At 38.0% G+C, this 25,144-nt stretch overlaps 1 protein-coding gene across 4 annotated transcripts in view; it reads left to right on the top strand.

Annotated features, from left to right (window-relative positions):
* RAP1GDS1 (Rap1 GTPase-GDP dissociation stimulator 1) overlaps positions 1-25,144 on the top strand; it is a 90,964-nt gene that overhangs the window by 34,864 nt on the left and 30,956 nt on the right. For 2 of the 4 annotated variants that reach the window (XM_063422753.1, XM_063422752.1), the window contains exons 3-4: positions 11,705-11,827; positions 16,826-16,951. In XM_063422753.1, coding sequence (XP_063278823.1) covers positions 11,705-11,827; positions 16,826-16,951 — 249 coding nt within the window. Of the gene's footprint in view, positions 1-11,704; positions 11,889-16,825; positions 16,952-25,144 lie in introns of those variants that run through there. The other 2 variants (XM_063422754.1, XM_063422755.1) reach the window with 2 other exon arrangements.

Raw genomic sequence — 25,144 nt, 5'->3', positions numbered from 1 at the left:
ATTTGTCACACCAGTCAAATTAAGGTGCATGCACACACACATATGCTATATTGCAGAAGGGTGAGTCAAATACTCAGCTGGATGTGATAACTGCTGGTAAATATTTGGCAAGCCAAATTCAAATTGTTTTAACTACAGTTTGTCTAGGAGAAACTTGCATAGCTCTTCATGTCTGATACTTTCATTTTCAGGGTCTGAAAATCATGCACAGTTGGTTTCCTTAGGCGACATTGTTTAGAAATACATATATTCCTATTTACGCAGATATTTTAGTTCTTGTCTGTCACCAGCACTTTTGTCTGAGGCCAGTCATATATGGTCTAGCTTGCGGCACTAGAGAAAACTGAGGAGGTTAAAATGAAAGAAGCAATGTCAGAAGATGAAAACATAAAGATGCATTAGAAATGCTTTAGAATAATGACATACCTCATTTTGTGTGGAGTTCCTTCAGCATTCCCAGTGAAGTTAACTAGCATATCTGGGGATTTCACAACCATAAAGTTGCAGTAACATCAGTCAAGATTCACGGATAATGTAGGAGCTCCTTTCACCTCTGTGGATCTACCTCATTTACATAAGCTGAGATTCTGTCCACCTTGCTTCTGAAAGAAAAACACAAATATTTGATCTCTGTCCACCTGCAAGCACTCACCCTCTGCTAAACTTCCCATAATTCAGATTTTTAAGGAAAAGCTGGGGTACATGATCCATAAGCATTATTAGCAGTAAAAAAATAGAGCCAGACACACAGAAAATTAATTACTGTCTTGTATTCAATCAAGAGGTGAAAGTCATGTATTAGATGTGTTTTCTTTTAACAACTATACATTAAAAAAATTACTCCATTGTCTGCTCCATATAGTCTGGATTAGTTCTGTACAAATGTGGCTTGATGTGTTATTGTCTAGAAGGAATTTTGCTGATCTGGAAGCAGACTGTTTACAGTGACATTGAGTGCTGAACGATCATAACAATCAGAAAAGGTACAGACCTCCTCAAAAGTATTAGTAAGGCACATACTGAAGAAAAGTAATTTGAAAGATCACGTGCTTACATTTCTGGAATGAAGTAGGTGAGGTAAAACTGCTTCAGTTTGTATCTCACACCCAAAGAAAAATATAGGTATGTACTGCTATCGGATATTGGGAACAATTGGTTAATTGTCTTGTATAAGGAATTACAAGAGAAAACAATATTGGCCGTTATTTTCAATCAACACAGACAAACTTACACTTGTTAAGAGCAATTTCATAAATACTGTGCCTGTCAAAAAGTGCATTTGTCCTAAGATCTCTAAACAAATATCCACAAGAAAGGACTGCCAGACAGAAAGAAAGCAAAAAGGAAATTTTGTCTTTTAAGGTTGTCTTTTAAGCAGCAGGCTCTCTGGGACATAATTATTGCAGTAACAACAAAAAAAGTTACTGCTTATCCAGACATGCTGTGTTTCAGATACAAGAAGTTACAGCAGATATAAATAACCCAGTTCTGATAAATGAGAAATCTGAAAAATCTGCTGAGAATGTTATTTTTTGCTCTGCTGTACTCAGCATAAGAGGCTGAAAATGCCCACTAATCCCAGCTTTCATCACCTGGCTCTGACAATGTCTGACACGTAGCTGAAGTGCAAAGGCTGGCACATGCATTTGAAATATTTTTACATACACTTTTTAGGAGACTAAGGATATGGGTTTACATGTTTGTGTGAAGAAATGGTTAAGCAAAATCACAGCAGTAAAGATAAGTTTGCATGACAGCGCAAGGCCCCGGTTTTGAAAAGGATTTAGAAATGTTGGCAATATTTGAAGTAATACACTATACCTTAAAGATGTGCCTGACTAAGATGCCCTATTTTCTACTTGTTGAGCTTTGCTGATACCTGTTAACTCAAGGAACCATCACATGACACATGAAAATTTTGAACTCATGCTTGAAACTGTAAATCTCAGCATTATTCAAAGGCTACTTTAGAGTGCCATTTATCTTCCCATAATGCGCACAGTTTCATAATAGTATTTTGCTTTGCCCCAGCATGTATATGCTGCAGCCATGCTTTGTTTACAATTTACTGGCTGTGTTATATCAGGGAAAATAACATTGTTACAAATTACCTGAGCAATTTCTAGCAAGCTTTTGCCATCGGTTCCTGCTGTTCCAGCATTCTGGTGTGGGGACCTTGGGCTCATCTTCTTGTTCAGGTTTTCTTTTGGGAGTCAGCAGTGGGTTTTCTGAAATGCGGTTTTCCTTATTTGATGGCATCCCACAGGAGGATGTGTTAGCATCTGGAGTGCTTAAGAAAATCCTGGATATCTGGAGACACAGCAGATTTCTCACATTCTTTTGCCAGTGATGAAACTTTTCATTGAATGCCCTGAAACTTTGGTAGGCACCTACTTTAACAGGCATCTAGTTTTCTCTCTTTAATTATTTTGGTGAATTTCCAGTTCTCACAACCAGATATTTACACGAGGTTATATTTCAGTTGGAAATTCATTTTATTCTGTTCTTCATAGCTGTGGCTTCCATATGTTGTGGAATTTAGTTAGTACTTGTGCTTCGTATACTTGATATTCTTTTTTCTGATCTTCACTGGCCACAGAAGATGGAACCATTCCTCTACTGGAGTGGAAAAAAGCATGAAGAATTGAGAATTTTATAATTCTGTAATTCAGGGCTCAAAAAAAAAACCCTGAAATTTTAAAATGTGTTATTGTTGCTATTAATACCTTTGATTTGAAAAGAAAAAAGCAAGATTTACCTATTTTTGTCTATTTACCTTTTTTTGGACATTCTTAATAGTTCTGTGTATGTACTCTTATTTATTCATTGCAGAGTCAGGGAGGCAGATGTCTGCTTAACCTGTAACACCAAGTGCCATCTGATTGCAGTGAAGTGTTGTACCTCTTTAGTACACTGAGGATTAAGAAACAGGCATTTCATCTTTTGTTTCCACAGCCCTCTCACATTAGCGTGAAACTATCTCTCCTCCTGCCCCAAACATAGAAAAAAATAAGCTGTAGAACCTTTTGTCATAGCAGAGTTATTCTAAGGCACAAAATGAAATCACTTTCATCTTTTCCTATTGGCTAGACATGTTAAGCTTTCTCCGCTCCCTTCTCTGGAACAGAGCGTGGAGAAAAAGCTCCATATTTCAGAGCTTGCTCAAGCAAACATATTCTTTAACACCAGCACACTAACCTTTCTCTGTTTTGAAGACATTGTATGAGCAGAATAAGAGTAAAACGATGCAACTGTCATTTCATACAGATTGTGGCCAATAAGCAGTGCTTTCCTGATTGTGAATGCTTGCACAGTATTAAAGTTTAAAACAATAACAGTCTATAGGCCCTATTTTGACCCTCTCACTTCTGACCAAAGTTGTTTTGTATAAATAAAAAAGAGCTTTCAGCATCTCTGTAGATATAGCACACTTTACAAACATGGAAGCTGTGACAAGGCAGTGCATAAGCACATCAAGAGATCTTAGCACAACCAAGGGGTAGGCAGTGGTACTAATTGGATTAGTGGCCTATTAAAACAACTGATAACTAGTAGAATTAAGTTCACTGACAAATAGCATTTCCATGCTTTCTTATTCCTCTTTGATGTTTAACATCTCCCTTCCTTCTTAGCAGCAGTCTCCCTTCCAGGAGGATTTTTGATCCTCCATGGGTGTGCCCTCCAGTGATCCACAGTATAAGTCTCCCACCTGTGACCTTGGAAGGAAAAGGAGGCCACACATGGATGTATACTCAGACCCAGCAGGCACGGACCTACATGTTTGTCCTGGCATGTGAATGTCTCAGCCTGAACATTCAAACAAGCAACAGACATTTGTGTTGTTATCCATGAAGAGGAAATATGCAGATGAAAGCTAGAACATCCTCCTCCAATAAAATAAAAACTGAACAGTAACTGTTCAGTTACTAACTGAACAGTCTACTGGAATTTGTAATTATCTGCTGAGATTAAAGCATTCTTTAGGTAGATGGTGTCCTTAGCCTATGACAAAGATTTTAGGACTTACTGTTATTCCTGGTTTGTCTTGGAAACTACAACACTGTTAAGAGTAGCACTAAGGCATCGTAGTAGCTTGAAGGACTTGTTTCTTTACGTATTGAAGACATGAACTAGTGTCTGTTTAGCTACCACTAACCCTTGAGTCAGCATCTTTGGAATTCAGTGGAGTGGGCATAATGCATTTAATGTCTATTCAAACCAAGGGAGGGAGAGGGAGTAGAAATGAAAAGGAAAGAAATGAAACTAAATGGATGAGTAACAAGGAGTACAGTGGAAAATAAGATTTTTATTTTAGAGGAAGAAGAGAAATGGTAGAAGGGAGAAACAGACATAAAGATAAGATTTTTTGAAAATAAAAACAAGCTAAATGCACGTATCTGAGTGGGTGGTAGGAAGCAGTCAAACCAAAACCCCACATATCAGACCAGTAAGAATTTCTAGTCTGCTTCTGACACAGATAATCTCTTGTAACAGAGGCAGGGGTTCAAATTAATTGGGTCAGCCAGCCAATCAAGCCGTTAAGCTTACCCACAAAGATTTCTAGTCAAATGCCCTGCTAAACGTTGGGGATCCTGATGGATATTTTTTAAGAGGGAGTTTTGGCTCAAACACTGTGTTACAAAGTGTTCCTTCTTTTTGCTGAAGAAGGATGTTTGTTGCATCTTAGCTCATGGGCTGTTGCCTTGTCATGATATTGTACACACATAATTGAGAAATGTTTCCTTATTAAGAGCTGTATATAATACATTTTTACAGTATAACTGTACTAAATCAAGGTGACTGCTTTTTATTGGACTGCCTCCCAGTAAACTGGCTTACCCTAATGATACTGAATGGTAATCACTGCTGCTTAGTGGGATTATAGTTTACATAAATTCCCCTTAATAGTGATGTATTTAGTTAGTGCCAGATAGTCAAATGTTTATCCAAGTGTTAAATTCGAAATGCTATTCATTGAATACACAATGTGCCAAATAAAGATTAACTATTATATTTTTTTCTTTGCAGAAGGCATCAGTGAATAGAGGTTCCAGATAATAGAATTGACACATCTTTTTTTTAGATTGTCTCTGTATTGCATTTTCAAAAGGCAGGCCTTTTCTTTTGCTTCTGTATTGCATTTCAAATCTGCAAAGGAAAACGCCTACCTTTTGCCAAAAAAATTATATTTAGAGATCACGTAATTCACAATTTCACGTCTGCAGTTTCATTCTTAGCTTTGCCCTAGTCCCTTATAACTTAAAAATGTGATCTTTTTTAGATAGGTTTTCTCTAAGCTACTCTGATAGCACAGATCTCATAGCACAGTAAAAATACTAGCAAATTAAAATTTCTTTTATGTGTAGATGTACTCTTTCAATAAGCAAAGGGTGAAATATTACAGCAGGCGTTTCAGCTCACTGAAGAGCACTCTTAAAGGAACATGAAACATTTCCTGCATATAAAATGATTTCAAATTAATTTGATGTTAATAAATTAAGTCACATTTGGGGAAAGGATTTTACTCCATAGCACTAGCATTTATTATACATTTTGAATAACTAAAGCATGAGAATACCCTTTACCCTGGGACCTGTACTAAGTTCATTCAGTACAAGTAAGGGAGAAGCCAGGGAAAAATATCCACGGAGGCCGAATACAAAACACGAAGATGTGAGTGTATGACATTTGTACTAAGATGCCAGACAACAAACTTGGCAGCTGAGGCACTGACATCAAACTCTTTCAGCAGCCTTGCTACTGAAGTGGTTACATCCTGGAGCGGGTGAGTCAGAAAGGGGGAACAGCTCAGATAAATCCACCAGCTATGTGCCAGGGCTCGATACTGGATCCAGTTCAGGAACTCAGGGGTGCCAGGCTGCCTAACTCTAATATTCTGCCTTGTGCTGTGACCTATTCATGGAAGTATATGTGCATTTTTCTTCACTGAAGGCAAAGATGTCACATATTTTTTACTTCCTTGGCACCTGCAACAGGCTATTCAATGGATAGAATCTCATCCTGCAATTCACTTTTATACTTTGGATGTAGCTTTGGGAGAATTTAATCATCGGGACTCATGCAGCTAGCTGATTGATAAATCTGTCTCTCCATCTGTCCTTCCTTCCTTGTTAGAGCTGAGATTTTAATTACAAACATCTGTGTACTGTCTCTTTCCTGGTTAAAAATAGGGATTGAAGTTGCCCTGTAGCTGCTGACAGAGACAAAACAGAGCAAACACCATGATGGAAACATTTGTACAGCTAAGGGAGAATTCTCCCTCATTGCCTGATAGGTGTCTAATTTAAAGGGTAAGTGAACAGGCAGATTTTGGGGATTTCCCCATGTAAGGAGGACCATGCCAAAAAGAAATCAAATGTCTAAAGTTGGTTTTATACATTAATTATTATTATTAAAGATTTTTTTCCCTTTTAAAATAACTCTTGATAATTGGAACAGACTTTCTGGTTAAGGTTTGTTAAGCAAAATCTCCTTATCGGTGGTGCATTCTTTGTTTCCTGAGAGCACAGAATTTGTTTTTCTGAGGTTCTTTACAACTCACATTTTGTGCTTTTGTAGCCAGAATAAAATTTTCATTTGAAAAATACAGTGGGAGGCTGGGGAGAGAGGACAGTGTTTCTTGAGGGAGGTTGTATATGGAGAGAGCATCAGTGCTTATGCTTGGTCACATGAACCTTCTTACTGTGGTGATAAGAAGCATGTGCCAGTTCAAAAGATATCTCTTGTTCCCTTCATTCTCTTCCCTTCTGCCTTCTGAAAGAGCAGATGGAAGGTTCCTTTAATATGTGGTTCATCATTATTTATTCATGTGTTCATCTTTCTGATGAGAGTACATGTAGGAGGAACATTATCAAGTCAAGGGAAATTTCTGCAGTAGTTCCAGGTTTATAAAACATCTTTGCAGCTAGAAAGACATGCTTTTTTCAAAATGGCAAAGACAGTTTGGTTAATAAAGAAGACCCTCATGAAGCTGTTTGTTTATAATTCTGTATTGTGAAGCTCCACGACATGGAAATTATTGCAGTGCTAGCCACCAAAGCTGTATGGTTACTAATAATAATATAACTTAAACTCATTGTTCATAAGGGGTAAGGAATGATGAGTCTACAGCTTTCTTCTGCTGGCCAGGCACTGCTGAAAGATATGCCTTGCCTTTCCCTTCCCCCATTCTGCCTTTAATTTCACTTGAAGGTGTACAAAATGAAACAGAGAGGAGAAAAAAGTGAACAGAGGGAAGTGACATTTCAGAGAAAAGAGAGCTGAGAGGGAAGAGAGTGTAGAGTTTTAATTTGAAAGACATTAGCTATTTTTCCTGTGATTTCTGCTACTTAATTAACCAGTCTGATAGCCAGGGTGCTCAGCTCTCCAGCTCTGATCTGTGGCATGAAAGCTTTTCCTGCCCACCCCCTTAACTGTTCTGACTTCAGGCACTGCAAAACCACAAAAAGCAAGCATACTGACATTTTAATCACTCAGCTATGACATTAATAAGATTTTGACACTACACGATCTAACATACCCTTTGTCTTGATATCGAGTGATATAAGGAGGCATCTAAAGCAGCAGGTTTAACCTTAGAAGTTAAACCTCCAATTATGCTGTGTTAGACTGTGTGGAAAAGGGCTGCTTTGAATGCAGCATTATTGTTTCCTTGCTTTAAGATGGGACAGCTCTAGGGGTGGGTTGGTGTAAGCAGACTGAAAATTAGTCTTTAAAAGAAAGCATTTGAAATCCCAGATACATCACAGATAGCAAAAGGATTATGAGGTGTGGTACCCTAATGTCAAGCTATCTACATTGCTAGGTTTCTTTCAGACACAAATTTAATGGAACTTAAAGGGGATGCAATTCCTCTAAAGGAATGTTGGCTGTGATTTCCCTTTTGGCCAGTATAGAAAGCACAGGAGGAGAATATGTGGTAGAGATTTGCCTATGTCTTTCTTGCACCTGGAGAATTTTTTTGGGTTTACATGTTCCAACTACAATTGAAATAGCAGTTTAAAAGATGACAACTGACATAAGTTTTCAAAATAATTTACCCTCTTATCATTTACTAGCAAGCCGAGAATAAAACTGCAGAAGATTAATATCCTTAATAAATAATATCTCTTTAGTGCATACACACAGAGAGACAGGAAGCCAGGCTGGCATTCTCCAGCCTCTGAAGAAAACAAAGGCAAGAGATCAGGGTTGCCTGTGCTAAAGGCACTAGCAGTTTCTAATTTTCAGCAAACCCTACTTTATTTCTCCTAGAGCCAGGCAGTGGTATGAGTACCAGCCCTTTGGCAGCATTGCTGTGTGGTCTCCCAGTCTCAGGTTCTGCAGAATCAAAAACAACTGATGGTCTTTACAACCATAGTGAAAATACCGCTGCATAAACAAGACAGTCTATTGTCCACTGTAAAGAGTAACACCACACACACTTCCCTTCATTTCTGTTCCTATGTCCCTGTATGTTTTATGTATTTATACAGGACGTGTTACGTGAAACTGAGCACAAAGGAGAGTCACACACAGGACTGTTCACTTATGTTTTGTAAGTGAAGCAATTGTCCCATTTGGGCACTATAAGAAATGCTTAAATACCTACAGCTGTGTTGAAATCATCTTCAAGACTTCCAGCTTGGTATTCTCTTCTACAGACAAGCATTTTAACACTTGGTACCTGAACTGAGTGTACAGTTGACTCTGCAGACAAGTAAAAGGTGGTTGAAGATCTTTGTTTGGACTTTGCAGGGCAGCCCTGTGCATCATTTGCCTGTTAAGTCTTCCTCCTTCAAAAGAATATGAAAAAGACTTCACAAAAATTCAATATTTAACCAGGCAATTTTAGGTTTATAAATAAGACATCTTGTTCCAATTTAAATACCCTTCCTTGTTCAAGCATTTCAAAACTCCAGAAAGATTGGTTTCCCATAAAAAAATAATCTGCTGATGACATGTGACTTACAAAATTAATTTGTATCATACAGCACATTCCTTTTTTTTCCAACTTCTTTATGAGAACTTTATTATGATGAACAGAGAATCCCAGGAAGAAAACAGATTTTTTTGCAGATACAAAACAGTAATGTGCATGAGGATGGAAGAGTAATTTTCCTGGCACATTCTGTTAGGATGCCTTATATGGAGGATCTACTATAAACTATTTGCAAAGATTTAGTGTCATACTGTCATCTCTCTATTTTGAAACTGAATTAATTTGTATATTACACCAAGTGTAAATTGTATGTGTTCTGCAGAGGAAGAGCAGTTTATCCTTAGACTTGGAGTAGACAAGCTGAAGCACCCTGTGGCATTTTTTACACCTAAGGCAATTCCTGGCAAAAATGCCTCAGAGAGCACTGTGGGCTGATAGTAGTAGTTCTTCTGGCTGATGCCAGACTAACGTGCTTTTTTTTCCCCAAAATAATGATGCTTGAGCACTCACCCAGGGTAAAGTAGAGGTAGGGGTGTTCTGCACTCACTGCTGGTCAAATTAATCTGTCTTCCCTCTTTTATGACTAGCAGAAGTTTGACATTGATACTCAACTGGCTAACAAGAAACATGGATTTTGGTTTGAAGGGATGATTATATGCAGGTGTGCCTCCTCTACTGCTTCAGAGTAGGAACAAGCCACTGGTCAGTTTTCATCTGTGTGATCCCACGAAGCTGATTTCCCCCTTTCTGAAAGGTCTGTTAGGGCTGTGCTTTTATTGGTGCCCACTTGCTTTTCTTAATAAAATAAATCAGGGTGTATCTGCTGCACACAATTTGCCTGGAGAAGCATTTAATTTTATTTTCCCACTTCTTGCAGGATATATTTAGTTCTACTTATGTAATTTATGCTTTGCACAGTAATGAATCCATCAAACTACAGACTAGAAAAATACGACTGGATACTGTATATCTCAGCAGCATGACAGGAGAAAATGCATTAATGTCTCCCGCTTACTAATACAGGTTCACACATATCCATATTTTGCATTTTGAATTCTGTACTTTGAGTTTTGAACTTAAGGGAGAGAGAATGTTTTCTTTAACAGACATCTAAGATGTCTGGACTAGTCTTTAGTCCTGATATGATTTTCTAAATTCAGGCTTTCATTTTCCGTGTTTATATCCATTGGAAAATATTGCTACGTATATGCTATATGTCAGAGTTTATACAAGCTTTCAAATAAGCCATAAGCTCCTTTACATTATATCTTTTGAGAGTTTTTTTCAGTGTATTTCAAAAATTGCGGTTAACTACATTGCAAATAGGTTAATAATAATTAGCACTTATACTATGCAAGAGATGTTGAGATTACTCTTTACTGATGCCTAATCTGTTTGTAATCAGATGTCACCACTGACATATTGGAGCTGAGTGATTCTAGCCAAATGCCAACATCCCAAGTTGGAATTATATACAGAAATGGGAGGCATAACTGCAATCCAGACTTGAAGTTCTTTTTTTTTTCAGTCTTTTTTCTGTCATGTAGACATAACCAGCTCCCAGACAGTGAAGCATGTACATACTCTGTGTGAGCCACAAAACCCATGGGAGTCACTTCTGCCAGGCTTGTGCTGGCTTCTGTTCAGGGGCAGCTTGAGTGGATCTCTCCCACTCTCGGAGCCAGGAGAGTAGTCCTGGGCCTGCCACAAATCAAATTCAATTGCAGCCCTGAGAATGGGGAAAGGAAGGAGGAAGAGAAGAGACAGGGTGGTATGTTATTACCAATTTACAGCTGAAGCACAGCCAAATAGTGGTTGTAAACTGCATTCAGATGGATTTGTTTTGCAAAAATCATCAACTGGAGCATCTCACAGTAAACTCTGAAGAATGCAAATAACTTCCCTTTTAAATGGCTTAAGAAGTCATGCTGATTTCTAAAATGATAGCTGCCATCTAGTTGTACTGTGTGTCACACTAATATTCATCTCAAATACGCCATTTTAAAAAACATAAGCAAAATGTCATAGCATCTAGTACCTTGTCTTTAACTGCAACTGAATCAACGTTGGTTTTCAGTTTGTTGCAGAGCACTGCTGTTGGCCAGGAATGTTAGGTGGGGCCCTGTTGGGGAACAGCTGCACATTTCCTCTTAATACGTACAGAAAGGGGAAAGCTTTTGTCACAAATCTTTGATATCTACTGCAGGAAACTCAGTGTTTTTCCCTTTCCTTTCTACTGAGTCAATACTGAAGCTACTCAGTAACAGAGAACATAGAAGATATTTAAGTGAGTCCAAGGGGAATCTACGACCAGGATCATCTTAGCTCTCTTCTCCAGTTTCTGATGCCTACACTGCATTAAGCTGTATCCTAAACTGTAAGAACTTTCCCCATCATTCCTTGAACATTTCCAATAATTCATCTCTTCCAAGTGTCATTCCTTATCTTTTACGTAATACCTTTATTTGCTGGATATCACTTTATGACCTTTAGTCTCTGCAGTATTTTCCCCATGTAAGCATGAGTATTTATCTGTATATTCTTATATAGCAGTCACAAAGGTCAGTTGTTTAGAAATGGCAAAGTATTAAGTTTTATGAGTATCAGATAAAATAAGTATGGTTACTGAACTAACAGTAAGCTTCTGACAGGGAAATAATAACTATCATAATTATTTTTGAGAATACTTCCCTTCTGCTTTTGTTTCTGTTCTTCCCCAAAGTAATTTGATGCACAATCATTTTTGTGTGATGTGTTTTTCAGATATGGAGACAAGTGAAAAAATCCAGAAAAGTGGAGTTCTTCAGGTGTTCGCGAGTCTGTTGACGCCACAATCTTCCTGCACAGCAAAAGTAGCTAACATCATAGCAGAAGTAGCCAGAAATGGTGAGGTTTTCTACAAGAACTTTTCTGCTGGAACATCTTCAGTTTTTCACCTCACTTGTCAGTATGTTTTACTTCATTTATGTTTTCATTTTATAGATTAGACACCTTTCATGTCCCTCCCTTTCACTCCTTTTGTTTTGTCTAATTTTTTTCTATACTTTTTAATACAATCAAAACAGCAGTTGGCTGCTGGGATTTCTTTTACTTTCATTCTCTTTAGTTTTTAAGACAGTAATGTAATTTATTGGGCAGAAATAGCCCACGACTGATAAAATGCATTTCTATATGAAAAGCATATAGAAAAAGAGACATGGACAATGTGTGCAGCCAGTTATGCATAGTGTCCATAGTTACAGCAGCAGTATCTATAGAGGTGGTTAAGTGATAGATAATTTCTTTGGTCTGAGATTTGTCCTAAGATAATAACCATTATGAGTCCTGTGATACTACATTTAAACCGATTAGTCCTACCCAAAGAGCATTATATGTGTTAGAGTAAGAGCCCAAAGTTCCAAATAAGAATCAGGTCCATTTTGGTATGTATTATATACATACAGTATATAATAAAACATCAGAGGTAATCAAAATCTACTTAAGTTTTTCTTTAGGCAGGATTATCTTAAAGCTCACCCAATACCTGCTTATCTTGAACCCAGAAGAATACCTGCAAGCAGACACTAAGGGCAGACCCTGTGATGAGGGTAGAGGACACTAGTGGCTGACTTTTCTCACTCCTGGACTTACTGCTGTCACAGCTGAAGCGTCACAGATTCCGTTTTGGACTTTCCTTCCCCACAGGCAAACAAAGAAAAGTAGAATGTTTCTTAAATGCTCTCCTGGCAGCCTTATCCCTCTCCCTCTGTAAATTCTCATGCTGATGCCTCTTCAGGGAAAGGGCTACATTCTTGCTGACTCCTTTAACGCTCTATTTCCACCTTTTCTGAGGAATCACAGACTACAGCATCTTACTGATACCCCACGGTGACCTCCACCAAATTTACTGGTTTTGAGAGCTATATATGGTTATTCAGAAACAACACTAACAAGAAAAAAAAGAGATATGTTTAGTTCCTAGGTGTTAAAATTATTTAGATAAAGAGCCAGTAGAAGATGTCTACATAATAATTTAAATTTGGAAATGTTTCAGAATGATAGAGATTCAGACAAATATATCATGGGGTTTTTTCTGTACTTATTGAATTCATAATAAGTATTTTTGGAACAACACTGTCAACCACGTTGTCCTCACAGTTGGTCCTTTTAGCTCCTACCTGAGGAAGGAAAAGTTAGGAAAAAAATAAAGGTTCACAATAGCTAAACGGATTACTACATGTTGTTTCCTCAAAGATTCCCTACAGAGCATTTTAGCCAGTATCTGAAATCACACATGAAATGTCTGAATAGTTTCTAATATGTCCTTTTTCCTGACAGCTGTTAAATTGATGTTTTATGTACACTCTCAGAAAAGCTGGCATTTTACCTGGTTCATCATACAGAATAGCTTTTGTCTTTTCCTCAGAGTTATTAGCAGGTGTAACTAGAACCTCTGTCAGCCAAGGTTAAAGTGAAGGTGTTCAGAAATTATTTAAGGTCCCAGTGCTTTCAAGACTGAGATCATGTGGATATTTCTAATTGGAGTCTAACTCTGTTGAAGTAGTTGCTTAAGCAGGATAGCAGGGAATACCTCATTTGAATTCTGTTGTTTTCTTTGTTTTATTGCATAAAAATACAAGGCTTTAATTCTTATATTGTGCATGTTTTCAACAACTTCAGGGCATTGTGAGAAATTTGTGTAATCAACATTCAGTGGATAGTAGGATAGATGGATTAAGCCCTTTCTCTGAGTGGTCATGCCATGCAGTACTACCAGAGCTGGGAGCAGAGACTGCGGTTTTGGGTGTTACTGATACAAGTGCATCTTCTCCTTCCCCACTTCTTGTTTTCTTCTTACATTATCCTCGTCTGATCATATGTAGACACACATCTGATCTCATCAAATTTCTTTACTTGCCTTGGTGGCTTTGTCATTTTTCATCTTTTCACTGTCTTCATGCTCTTGCTCTTTCACCTCTTCTGCTCACATGACTCTTCCTCCTCCCAGCTTGAGCTTATATTTGTTTCTCCTATTTTAAACACCCAAACATACAAAATTCCATTTAGTCATTTACATCTCTCCATATACAGCCATTTGCCTTTCAACTGTGAGCATCATGAAGGCTCAGAGGGACTTGTTACATGGAGTTTCTCTCTTCACTGTGGATCTTTAAACCCTCTTCCAAGGTTTTCAGTCTTGTCTTCTTTGCCAGGTGCAGGAATAAGAGAACTTCACTGTTTGTAGTACTACAACACAATTACATTTCACTTTCAAAATCTTGTCCTTCTTTTGGTTTATGTTACTCTGTCCTCAATGGGTCTTCTCCTAACTTCTTAAGTGATTCTTAGAATTTTCCTCAAAGGATCTTCTTCATTTTTCTCCCAGGTTAGTGGAAACCTTTTAAAGACTGTTCTCAATTATTTTCTCATTCTTCTATTATTTCTGTGTAGTATCAGCTGCAAAAGTAGTTGCGGTACCACATCTTTGTTCCTGTTTCACAGATATATTTTGATATATATGGCACCATTTCTTTTACTTCTTGTTCTTACGTGACCTTGATAAATACAAGCTTGCTCAGTGTACTAACCAATGATTTTGTTGCTGAAGAGCTTCTGCTCACTTCAAATAGAGGGAGGGTGGAGGAAGGGTTTTCTATTCCTTTTCACCATGTGAGGAACCTAAACAAACAGCAGAACAAACTGAGACCTCTCAGACTTTTAGGAGAGAACAAGTTTCATTTCCTGATACAGACCACCTGATTTTGATGATGTAGAGACTATGGTAAGTTAGTGGGGATAAAGGAAAGTGATGTAGGGATAGCTGAGGAACAGGGAAGAGTTTTTACAAGCTATTGAGAGGAAGAGGCTGAGGTGGCAGAGAAGACAGAGGAAGAAACTAGATACATCTAATAAATAAACTTCACTTCAGTGAAGCTGAAAGTGGGCGATAAAGAAATATACTGAATATTACAAGGACATGGCAAGACCAGTTTTAAAGACCAGATGTATCTGATATTTGTTAAGTTCATTGCAATGGATACTATCACCATCTATCACACTATAGCATCTAGCCACGGTTCTGAAATGTTACAGTGCCTTGGGAAGGTGGGTTAATTGTGCTCACAACTATCTTCTCTTGGACCTTTGCGATTGTATACACATTGCTGATTCTTCTTAATGTGTGTGTTGGTATATTCAGAATTATATCATCACATGAGGTTTACTTACCTCTGACAATTCTTTAGCTAAAATAACACTGCAGGATTAAATACAAAAGAGACTAGATTTTGTAGCTACCAAAACATCAAAGAACATTTTAACAGGTGCAACAAAGGGAGTATTTGAAAAGATGTATGTGTACTTCAAGCATTGTATGAAATGTTTGAGTTACTGGCATGAGGAGTTCTGTTGATCCAGAATCAGAAAGAATTTCTCATCTGTTTTTAGGGGATTGTACACCCTGGTTCATTCTGTCTCGTAAATGATGAAGTAACACAAAGGTAAAATGACTCTGAAAAATCCAATATTGTTTAGGATCAGGAAGAGACATAACTGGCCCCTCTACTCAGCTGTGGTTAGGCTGCATCCTGATTACTTTGTCCAGCTCTGGGCTCCTCCTTACAAGAGTGACATAGAGCTCCTGGAGCGGGTCCAGCAGAGGCCACAGGGGTGAGAGGGAACTGGAGCATTTGTTACAGGGAAAGGCTGAGGGAGCTCGGCCTTGAGAGGAGATGACAGAGAGGAGACCTTACCAACGTATGAGGAAGAACTTCTTTATTGTACAGGTGACCAAGCACTGCAACAGATTGCCCAGAGGGGTTGTGGAGTCTCTTTCACTGCAGATATCCAAGAACCATCCGGATGCAATCCTGTGCCCTGTGCTCTAGGATGGCCCTGCTTAAGCAGGAAGGTTGGACCAGATGAGCCACTGTGGTCCCTTCCAGTCTTACCCACTCTGTGATTCTGTGGTAGTTTGCAGTTCAGAACAAATCAAAAACATATTGACCATTTGCCCTACGATACTACATCTCTAAAGGGTGCTCTGTATTAAAATGTGAAATAACTCTGGTGTTACCTGGTGGTTCCTTCTATAAACCACCTTTCTAAAATGTGCAGCATAGTGCCTGCCTAGATGTATCTCCTTCTGAAGAACAGCCCTTTATGTCTCTAACACCAGGATAGTTCTCTATGACTTACACAGTTGTAAAATAATTCTTTGGTTCTCTGTGGTATAGCAGGAAAGAAGGGCAGAGAGCTTCCCAGTGGATGGGTCCTCTACCTTTCCTCCCATGGTGGGCATCAGTTAGATTGTGGAAAGCTATAGGCCTTTGGGCTCACATAAATTCTTGTATTTCTCATTATCTTTTTCTGTTCTTTTCTTCACCTTCTAAATAAAAGCCTGTTACTGAGCTTTAATTTTTTTAAAAAACTCTCTTAAATGAAAAGCTTTTCTGGAATTCTAATTAAGGAAATAGAGAGTAAAAATGCTGCTTTAGAATACTAGTTCTAAGTCAACTTCTGTGTTATTTAGTAATTCTAGTTCATGTTGAATTTGTTGTGAGTTCACTGTTCTTTTCAGCACTTCTTTGTGATGCTAAAAATATGAACTACGTTAAATTAGTAGTAAATTAGTTAAATATGAACTACGTTAGTCTGAACTACGTTAAATTAGTTTCCATGGAAGTCAATTAAATACCCTTAATTCCTTCTAAATTAGCAACTAATGGAAAGAATTAAGCCCAAATCCTGATTTGGGCTTATTCTCTAGAAACTTGCATGAGAATTTACAGTTTCTGTGCACGTGTTTAGGGCACAAAAAAGGCCCAGTTGCCAGGATAGTGTAACTGGAATTAATGAAACTGGGAATAGCTGGCCTGGCATTAACAGGCTTTGCTTTATTTGCAGAATTCATGCGGAACCCCTGTGTGGATGCTGGGTTGATCCCTCCCTTGGTGCAGCTGTTAAACTGCAAAGACCAGGAAGTATTGCTTCAAACAGGACGTGCCCTGGGCAATATATGCTACGATAGCCGTGAGTGTTGACATCTGCTGTATTTTGTACTTGCTCTTATGGAAGGGAGGGGAGTGTTTTGGTGTTCTGTACGTTGTGTGCTGTGGGGTCATTTTCCTCTTTTCTTGGTTTTTGTTTACCACATGGTTCTTCTAAATGGATAAGAAAATTGAACATCACACTTGCATAGTGCTTTTGTGACAGAAAGATTAAAACACGTTTTCAATATTGTGATACAACTGGATATAAGAATAGAAAGGTTTTCTGATCCTAGGTTTGGTTTTTTTGGGGTTTTTTTTCAAACATAATGAACTAGATTTTCACAGAGCAGATGCTATATATGCAGAGGCACTGAACAGTTAATTTTTTCTCAAACAGAATGTGTTGGAATGGAACAGAGTCAGAAGGGAACATTCATATTCTAATGAGTCTCAAGTCTGTACAGAGCTGCATATGTGGCTGAAATGATGCCTGAGTTATGTTGCTGATTCTCAAAATTCTTATGTGGCCAATCAGTTGCTCCAGGATTACATATTTGGTAGTCAAAGGTGGGGGGTGGGGGGATGACGTTGGTGAGGTTTTTTTAGCTTTTTTGGGGCACAATAAATTTTTACAATGAGAAGCAATTGAGTTTTGAAATGCAATTGGAGCTGCAGTGTGCTGATTACATGCCTGGCTGTGTCATCTGCAAAACCAAACCAGTGGTTGCAGTGGTTTGAAAATGCAGCCTCATTATCCTGTCCTTCAAATTTTTGAAAAAAGATAGTGCACATTAAATATGGTACAGACACAGAGACACCAGGAACATGCTGCACATTAAGGAATTACAGATGTCTGCAGATGGGAAGTGAGATGAAATTGTAAAATCATTTTGTTATCCTGAGAGTTAGTGATTTATTTTATATGGTAAGAAATTTTCTGTATACTGTGTTGCATTTACCCAAAGTTCTGCTATATGAATACTGACTGTAGCCTTTCTCCTTGATACTTTTTTTCATCTGAGATCAAAAATTTATATTTTATGTTGTTTTAAATTACCTTGCCTTTGACCTCAGGGAAGTTAATCATATGTTGGCATTTCCAGTTACAGACAACTACTGCTTGAGGATACTAATGTATAATTCTTCCATTTAGGATTTTCTTTAAGGTGACCGATCAACTGAACAGCTGCTTCCCCATGGAAACTTCTCATAGAAGCTATTAAGCTTCCTATAATATAATTTATTTACTATATTCTGTTTCAGGATTATGTATGAGATCAAGGTCACTCTCAGGTGCACTGGTTTATTTTATATAAGTAAAATCTATGTAACTGTTCATGTCATTATTGTTTATCCCACATTTTTTCATAAAATACAATAAGGACACACAGAAATGGTTTTCTAGTGTGAGGTTTTGTGGACTACTGCTGGCTTTTACAATGCAGAATTTATCCTGTACAGAATACTGTATTACTCACCTTGTGTTGTCCTTCTGTGGAGCAAAGCTGGCACTGATAAAATATACAGTAGGCTGTGATGTGTTGAGTGCCATGTGTTGTCATGCTCCTGTGGGAGGACAGTCACTACCTTCCCTATGTATTTGAATAAAATTAATGAGTAAAGTGCAATAAAATGTGACAAAAATCAAGCTTAGCATATTTGATTGAGTGGAAGAGGCTGTTAACAGTGCCTAGATGTCACATCCACCCTGACATTTTCTGTTAACTTAATGTGCAATTATTAAATAGTTATGTACTCTATCCTAAATTCTTATTTAGGACAAATACTTTCACTATGCTTATTACTAGAAAATGTAATATATTTCAGTTTTTTACTGTTGATTTTCCCTAACAAGGAGATACAAAGTATAACAAAGGCAAGATGTGGAAGCCAGTAGCTCTAATTAAAAATGTTACATATCAATAGTATTTTTTTTTCCAATTGAGACAAAAGCATCTGTTGCCCTTCTGGCTATTGTGATTTGTATAAGAACTTGAAATACATCAGTAACTATATTTTTCCAAATCCATGAGCTTCTTTTGCACTTCTACTGGCCATGTAGCTGTAAAATGCAGCAATGAGGAATGTCTTTAAGTCCTAAATCAGTGTTAGGCAGAGCCTGTGCAATAAATCCCATATTGGATGGCTCACAGCAATATTTCTTTATATTGAAAGCCCAGTTGTCCTGTACTTCATCCCAGCAAGCTACATGACTTTGTTTAGTGACAGCTTGTGCCAATATGAGTTAATCAGGTCTCTATTTCTGAGAGAAGCTGGTGTGGTGCAGGATGAAAGTTGTGGGACAAACAGCTGCTTCTGCAGGGAAAGCCCCTTAAAACTGGCCTTGAAGAGGAGATGGATTGCCTGAATTGTTTTTCCAAAGGAAAACGGCAGTGGTTCCTAAGTGTTCACAGATCCCAGAGTTGCTACATGAAGGTGAAACCATTTCCCCGTAAGTTCAGGAGTTGCTACTCCTGGAACACTGCTACTATGGAAAGATAATTCATTACAAAGTTCCCAGTGCTGAAAGAGATTTAGTACCTTCCATGAGTTAAAGGGGAATTGCATCTGGCCAAAGAACTCACTGAACAGATTCATTTTCTCATAGAATGTTGGCCAGGGAATCAGCCAGAGTCAAGACAGCACTCAATATGAGTTAAAGATCTTGCTCGTTTATTCAACTATTTGGCTTACATTTATACTGTGCTAAGCATATCATGCACCTAACTCTGAACATCATTGGTTAAACCATAGTGTTCAGTGTCCTTGCAGTACACATAATTGGTTCAGAAGCTCTGTCTGCGTGGCTGGATGCTGTGAGCCTTCTCCAACTTATGGTCAGCGCATCCTGTCTAGCACCCTGTTACAGCTATTGCTCCAAACTTCATCCTTATCCCATCTAAGGAACAGTTCAAGGACGTTTCAGCTTCTACTCATCCCTTAGACTAAGAGCAGGATTGTGCACATGTCCCTGCTTTTCCAGCCATGCATCCACAATAGAAAACATGAAATGAAAACCTGTTGACTTACTGATAGATTTTCTTGTCTATTATGTTTGAGGTAGACCTGTTATTGTCTGGGTACTCATCTGTGTTAGCCCTCAAAAACACTACTTAATTACCTATTTGAACATGGGAGAAAATAAAGAGAATTAAATGCATTACATAAAAAGTTAAAGGGAAAAAAATAGGTCAAATTTATACCAAGCAGCCTTGAGAGCATCCTTTTTAAAGTATTTGTTTTGAAGAAATCTATGGTATGTGAATTTCGGAACATCAAGAATACAGGCAAATATAATTGCAAAGCAGGGTAGAAGGAAGCTTTCTTAGTACTGATGAGGTTTCTGGTCTCCCAGCCTTCCTCTTGTATGCAGAGATGAAAGAAGCAATTGAGGCAGATAAAAAGGTTTGAAGTCAGAAGTAATGAATTGCAGACTGTCAGAAGCAACTGTATGCAGATTGTTCAGTCAGCCCTACAGTTAAAGAACAGATACATTACTGCATGTTCCTGTAATTGTTCTACATACCTTATCTTGTAATTGCCACATACACCTCAGCCCCCAAATTTTCATCAAAGCAGAAAGTGCCAAGTAAAGAAATGGAGACATGATCTCTCCTCCCTCCTGCTTTCTCCCCCACTGTATCTACAGCCTGTACCAAGTACAGCTGTTTGTACTTCCAAATCCCCAGACAACAGATCACAGATCACTCATGGGCAGAATTTCACCTGAACTACATTATTCAGTGCAAAGCTCCTACCCCATTCTTTCCTTTTAACCACCAGTTATGTGGTTTTGTTTATAAGCAAAGCTCAATTCTAAGGAATTGTCCAGTCAGAGCGTAACAGTTATCCTAGCTGCTTCACCACTCTTTATCCATGTGTCAAACGATAAGTACCTTTCTACTGTCTGTCTGTCCATCCCCTCCTATTGTCCTTCCTGGTGTTGTTTCTTTAATAAGTTTGTTCTTTAAGGGATATTACAGAGGTACAGATGTTACAAATAAAGGATACCTCCCAAACTCTTCTAAATTCTCCTTGTGCCTTAGCTCCACATGCAATGTGAAGATCTCATCTCCATTTTTTGGAAGAGGTTACGTTTAATATGGTTCTTGCTGCAAAAAGCTATGTGTTAAGTCAGAACAGCTAGTTCTACTGTAGATAAAGCCTAAGAATAATTTGTTACCATCAGCTCTGGCCATTGGGGTATTAAGTTAAAGCAAAGCACTATCCAGATTGCACCTCCTGATCATGTAATGAACACCCTGGTGATTAGTACACCCCTCAGCTCTCTCTGGTGGCTTTCTTCACAGTAGACTGAGAAGAGTCTGGTGACTGGTCTCATGTGGCTGATCAGGTGCATGGCAGACAGGGAAACTGAGACTAGTTTTCAACTTAGGCCTACTTTCTTGCAAGACCAACAAGACAATGTGGGAGAAAGACAAAACCTGTCTGTAGCAAGGCGTCTCTCCTACTCTGACACCAGCGCAGTTTGTCCAGATGAAAGATCAGACCAATCAAATAAATTTTATCAAGAATTTTAATGGACAATGATGCTATATTAAATTAGTATTATTTTCTTAGCAAATAATAGCCTCACAATATTTTTTATCATGGAGTTTGTGATGCACATGCTATCTTGATCTCAATGATCTTTCCACAGGTAACTTGTTAAATACTTCAGTGCTGAACTGATTGATAAACTACTTCCTGTGATTTTATACAGCATTGTGCACATGATAGAGGCTGCCATACTTATGCTGTGAAAGTGATAATTCTAAGAGGAAGTGAAAGGCTGGGATATTTAGAGCCTGATTCAGAAACCATACAAACTAGAGGAAGGCATTCTGACTGACTTCAGTTGAGATTAGATTGGGCTCTTACCCATTAGAAAATAATTCCTTTTTGCTGTTTGGAGCATTCACATATTTTGAAAGCTAGCAAATGGAAGTAAGCTCTCCATGTATCTTGTAGTGGAATTGAAAAATTCCCCATTACGCCCTTCCATAATATACATATTAATGGTAGTGCTTAGAGACTTCCTTGTGTAATCCAGAAGTTACTTCTTTTTGTACCACAGCCTTGTTTCTTCATGAAACTGCCAGCTTTGGTACATGGTCTTAGCAACCATACCTGGTATATAAGCATCTTACACAGTTGGAAAGAAGGTAAAATGCCAGCTCATTCTATAAAGGCTCTCCTCTGACAGCTGCTTATCTACATTTCTTAGGAGGAGATTTATTGCGTCCTTTTCTCATTTCCCAAGCTGTACATGTCTTTGTTATCTATGTAGTCTTACTTGTATTGATGGCAAGACTCCTAGCTGAATTTCAGCTATGTGGCCTTTCATATAAAACCAGATCCCTCTTCATCTCAGCCTCAACTCCAGAACATGAACATTTTATCACTTTTTGTTAAAAAGATCTTATACATGCGGTAATTCCGGAAACTCAGCTGTATATCTTAGAATGCAAGATCTCTTGCTGGGATCTGCTAAGAAAGGCTAAGTAGAAAAATAAGAAACAGCTAAATTGTACAGTTACGTTCTCTCGGAAGATATTAATAATTTCAGATCTACAGGAGAAAATCAGACACTTTAAAATAAAACATATTGGAAAGAAGTCAAAATCAGTTTTCTTCAAAAAATGGCATAATGTTTTGCATTACCATATGGAAAACCAGCAGAATCCTAGAACGCAACAGATGTTGATAATGGCACACCACTGGCTAATCATTTTTATGAAGGTCACCCTGATTCATGCAGCTAGGCAGCATCTTAACATGATTTTTCACTTATCATTGTACTAGATCCTACCCAAGGCAAATGCCACTTACTAAGCTATTTCCAAAGAAAAACCATGAAATCGAGACCAGAGTCCATAAATTGTTTCTTGAAAATTGAGTGTTTTGCTTGCAGAGAATTCAAGTCAAGGTTTTGACTGTACAGTAATAGTGCTTTGCCTTTAGATCTGTCCTCTCTGAGGCATGCCAGACTCTTAGAAAACTGTAGCATTTTTACTTTAGAAGTGCAGGTTTTTCTCCAAGGCTCTGCACACAAGTATTGCATCAGCTAGAAACTAGAGTGTATGTATGCCAACATATACTTCCTCAGTAATAGTGAGTTCTTACTAGCAACTAATCATGAATGTTCTTAGGATGCTGTTAAACAATATTATTCTAGCTTGTTATTTTACAGCTGGCCTAAAATGAAATCAGAATGATGAGGAAATCTTTCTAGATCATAAGCAAAAAGATATTTGAGAGGTGATGCAAAATCCCTGAGTTCTCAGGCTAGGTTCCTCCTAGGCTTCATGATTTGAGACAAATAGCACTGACCCCAAACCCAGGACTTGCCTCAGCTGTTTGTAGGTCCCAGGTCCATTTATTACTTTTGCAGTTTGTGGAATAATTGTCTTTCTAGCAGAGAAAGAAAAGTACCCTGGTAGAATCCACAAATATGCTTTATGGTGGATTCTTTTGATTTTGTTTTACTTTTTCCTTCTTGGACTTTTCCCAACCTACTCCAAATCCCCATGGGTTTTACACTTTCTGGGATTACTCCTCTGGCTGCTTTGGTGGAGACCCACAGCTCATTCAGGCTCCTTTCAGCAGCAGCCATCAGCACACCCCTGTTCTGCACCAGACTGTGACCATGCCATGCTCACTTCACACCCTTCCTCTTGGAGAGTTTGAAGCTGAGAGACAACATTGCACTGCAGGCCTGGGAGTGGGAATTCTAAATTAATTGTGGTGTGAAGGTCTATTCTGTTGATAGCATGAGATGCTATAAATGCCTATTTACTAGTGTAGAAAAACTGCCTGCCGTTTTACTGTATAATTGGGTTCCATGATTTATTTCATGCTGTATGAAATTCTAAGCCGGCTTCAGCTCTGATTTACACTCTCATAAACTTAGAGTAATTTGTTTGACTGCAATGGAATTACTAAGAAGTTTCATAGAGTTATAAAATCAGCTGAAGAGTCTGCTGTAAGCATATTGCATATGAAAAGGAAGGCAAAGCTACATTCAGCTTTGAGGACCTTTACCTGACTTTAGTATATCTAAGTAGAACATTCTCTTCTTCTCTAAGTTGGCTTCTTTAATTTCAAACAGAATTCAGTAGCAGTAATTACTACATTTTAATTACACACTGAAGTATCCTTGAAATCCAGAACAAATTACTTGCCAGTACTGAGTCTAGTAGTGTTGTATGTCTTGCTGCTGATAAAAACGTTTCTGCTCCTATATTAGAATCTCAGATCCACTAGTAGCATTTGACAGGAAGTATTGAAGTCTTGAGCAGTAAATTCATCACTGTTCTTTTGTCTGAAATCAGAAATACATATTTTTTCTTGTATTCATTTGACATAAGAGGAATATGACTAATAAGCAAATGTTATTGAATTTATATTGTGGTCTTGAATGCGGCTTGCATTTGACTGCTACTTCAGCATAGGGTTAGGGAGATGGCAATACCTGCATGCTTACCCTTCAAATGTTCTGCCAAGCTCCTTACTCTGTAGACAAAAGAAATCATGAAAGAGATTAGGGCTTGTTGGCTTTGATATCCAGTGGTCCACACATTGAACATATTATGAAGAAGCTACGAAAAATATCCCTAGATCTCTATTTGAATACATTTAAAAACCACATTTGTTTGTTAGAATAAGCTAGTTGCTCAAGGGGGCCAATACACTGCTGCATCAGTTGTCATTAGGCAAAAAAATTGCTGGCAACATTGTTATCCAAAAAGATCAACTCTATCTATTTTCAGTCCTTGAAGAGGCTGTATTAAAATATAGTGTTCTCCTAGTTTACTGTTTACGTATTTATTATTTTAGGAATTATTCTAAAGGAATAACTTGTGAAACACCTCAATGCTTACCATTCAGGCTAAGGATAAGGACAATTCTATTTATCTCTGAAGCAAGCATAACTAATTCAAGATTATTTTTTTCTTTATAAAGCAAAACTTTTAAGATTATATTGATTGATTCTAACCAGTAAGCAAATAAAACAAAACTGTACTGCTGGTAATCAGCCTTATAATTCCTAAAGGAATTAATAAAGGAAATTGAAGTTTCAGTACAAGACAGAGCAATCCCAAAAATTATCTTTCAAATTATTAAAAGATGGATCTCAAAATACAGTATTGCTGTTTAATGTCCCTTTCAGACAAGCTACAGAAGACATGGAAAAAGCAGCAAACTATAGTACCAGTGGTCCAGTATAACC

Source organism: Prinia subflava, chromosome Z (genome assembly GCF_021018805.1).
Source record: "Prinia subflava isolate CZ2003 ecotype Zambia chromosome Z, Cam_Psub_1.2, whole genome shotgun sequence".
NCBI classification, from domain to species: Eukaryota; Metazoa; Chordata; class Aves; order Passeriformes; family Cisticolidae; genus Prinia; species Prinia subflava.
Note: the sequence above shows the minus strand (reverse complement) of the source record. Positions and strands in the feature narration are given on the sequence as shown.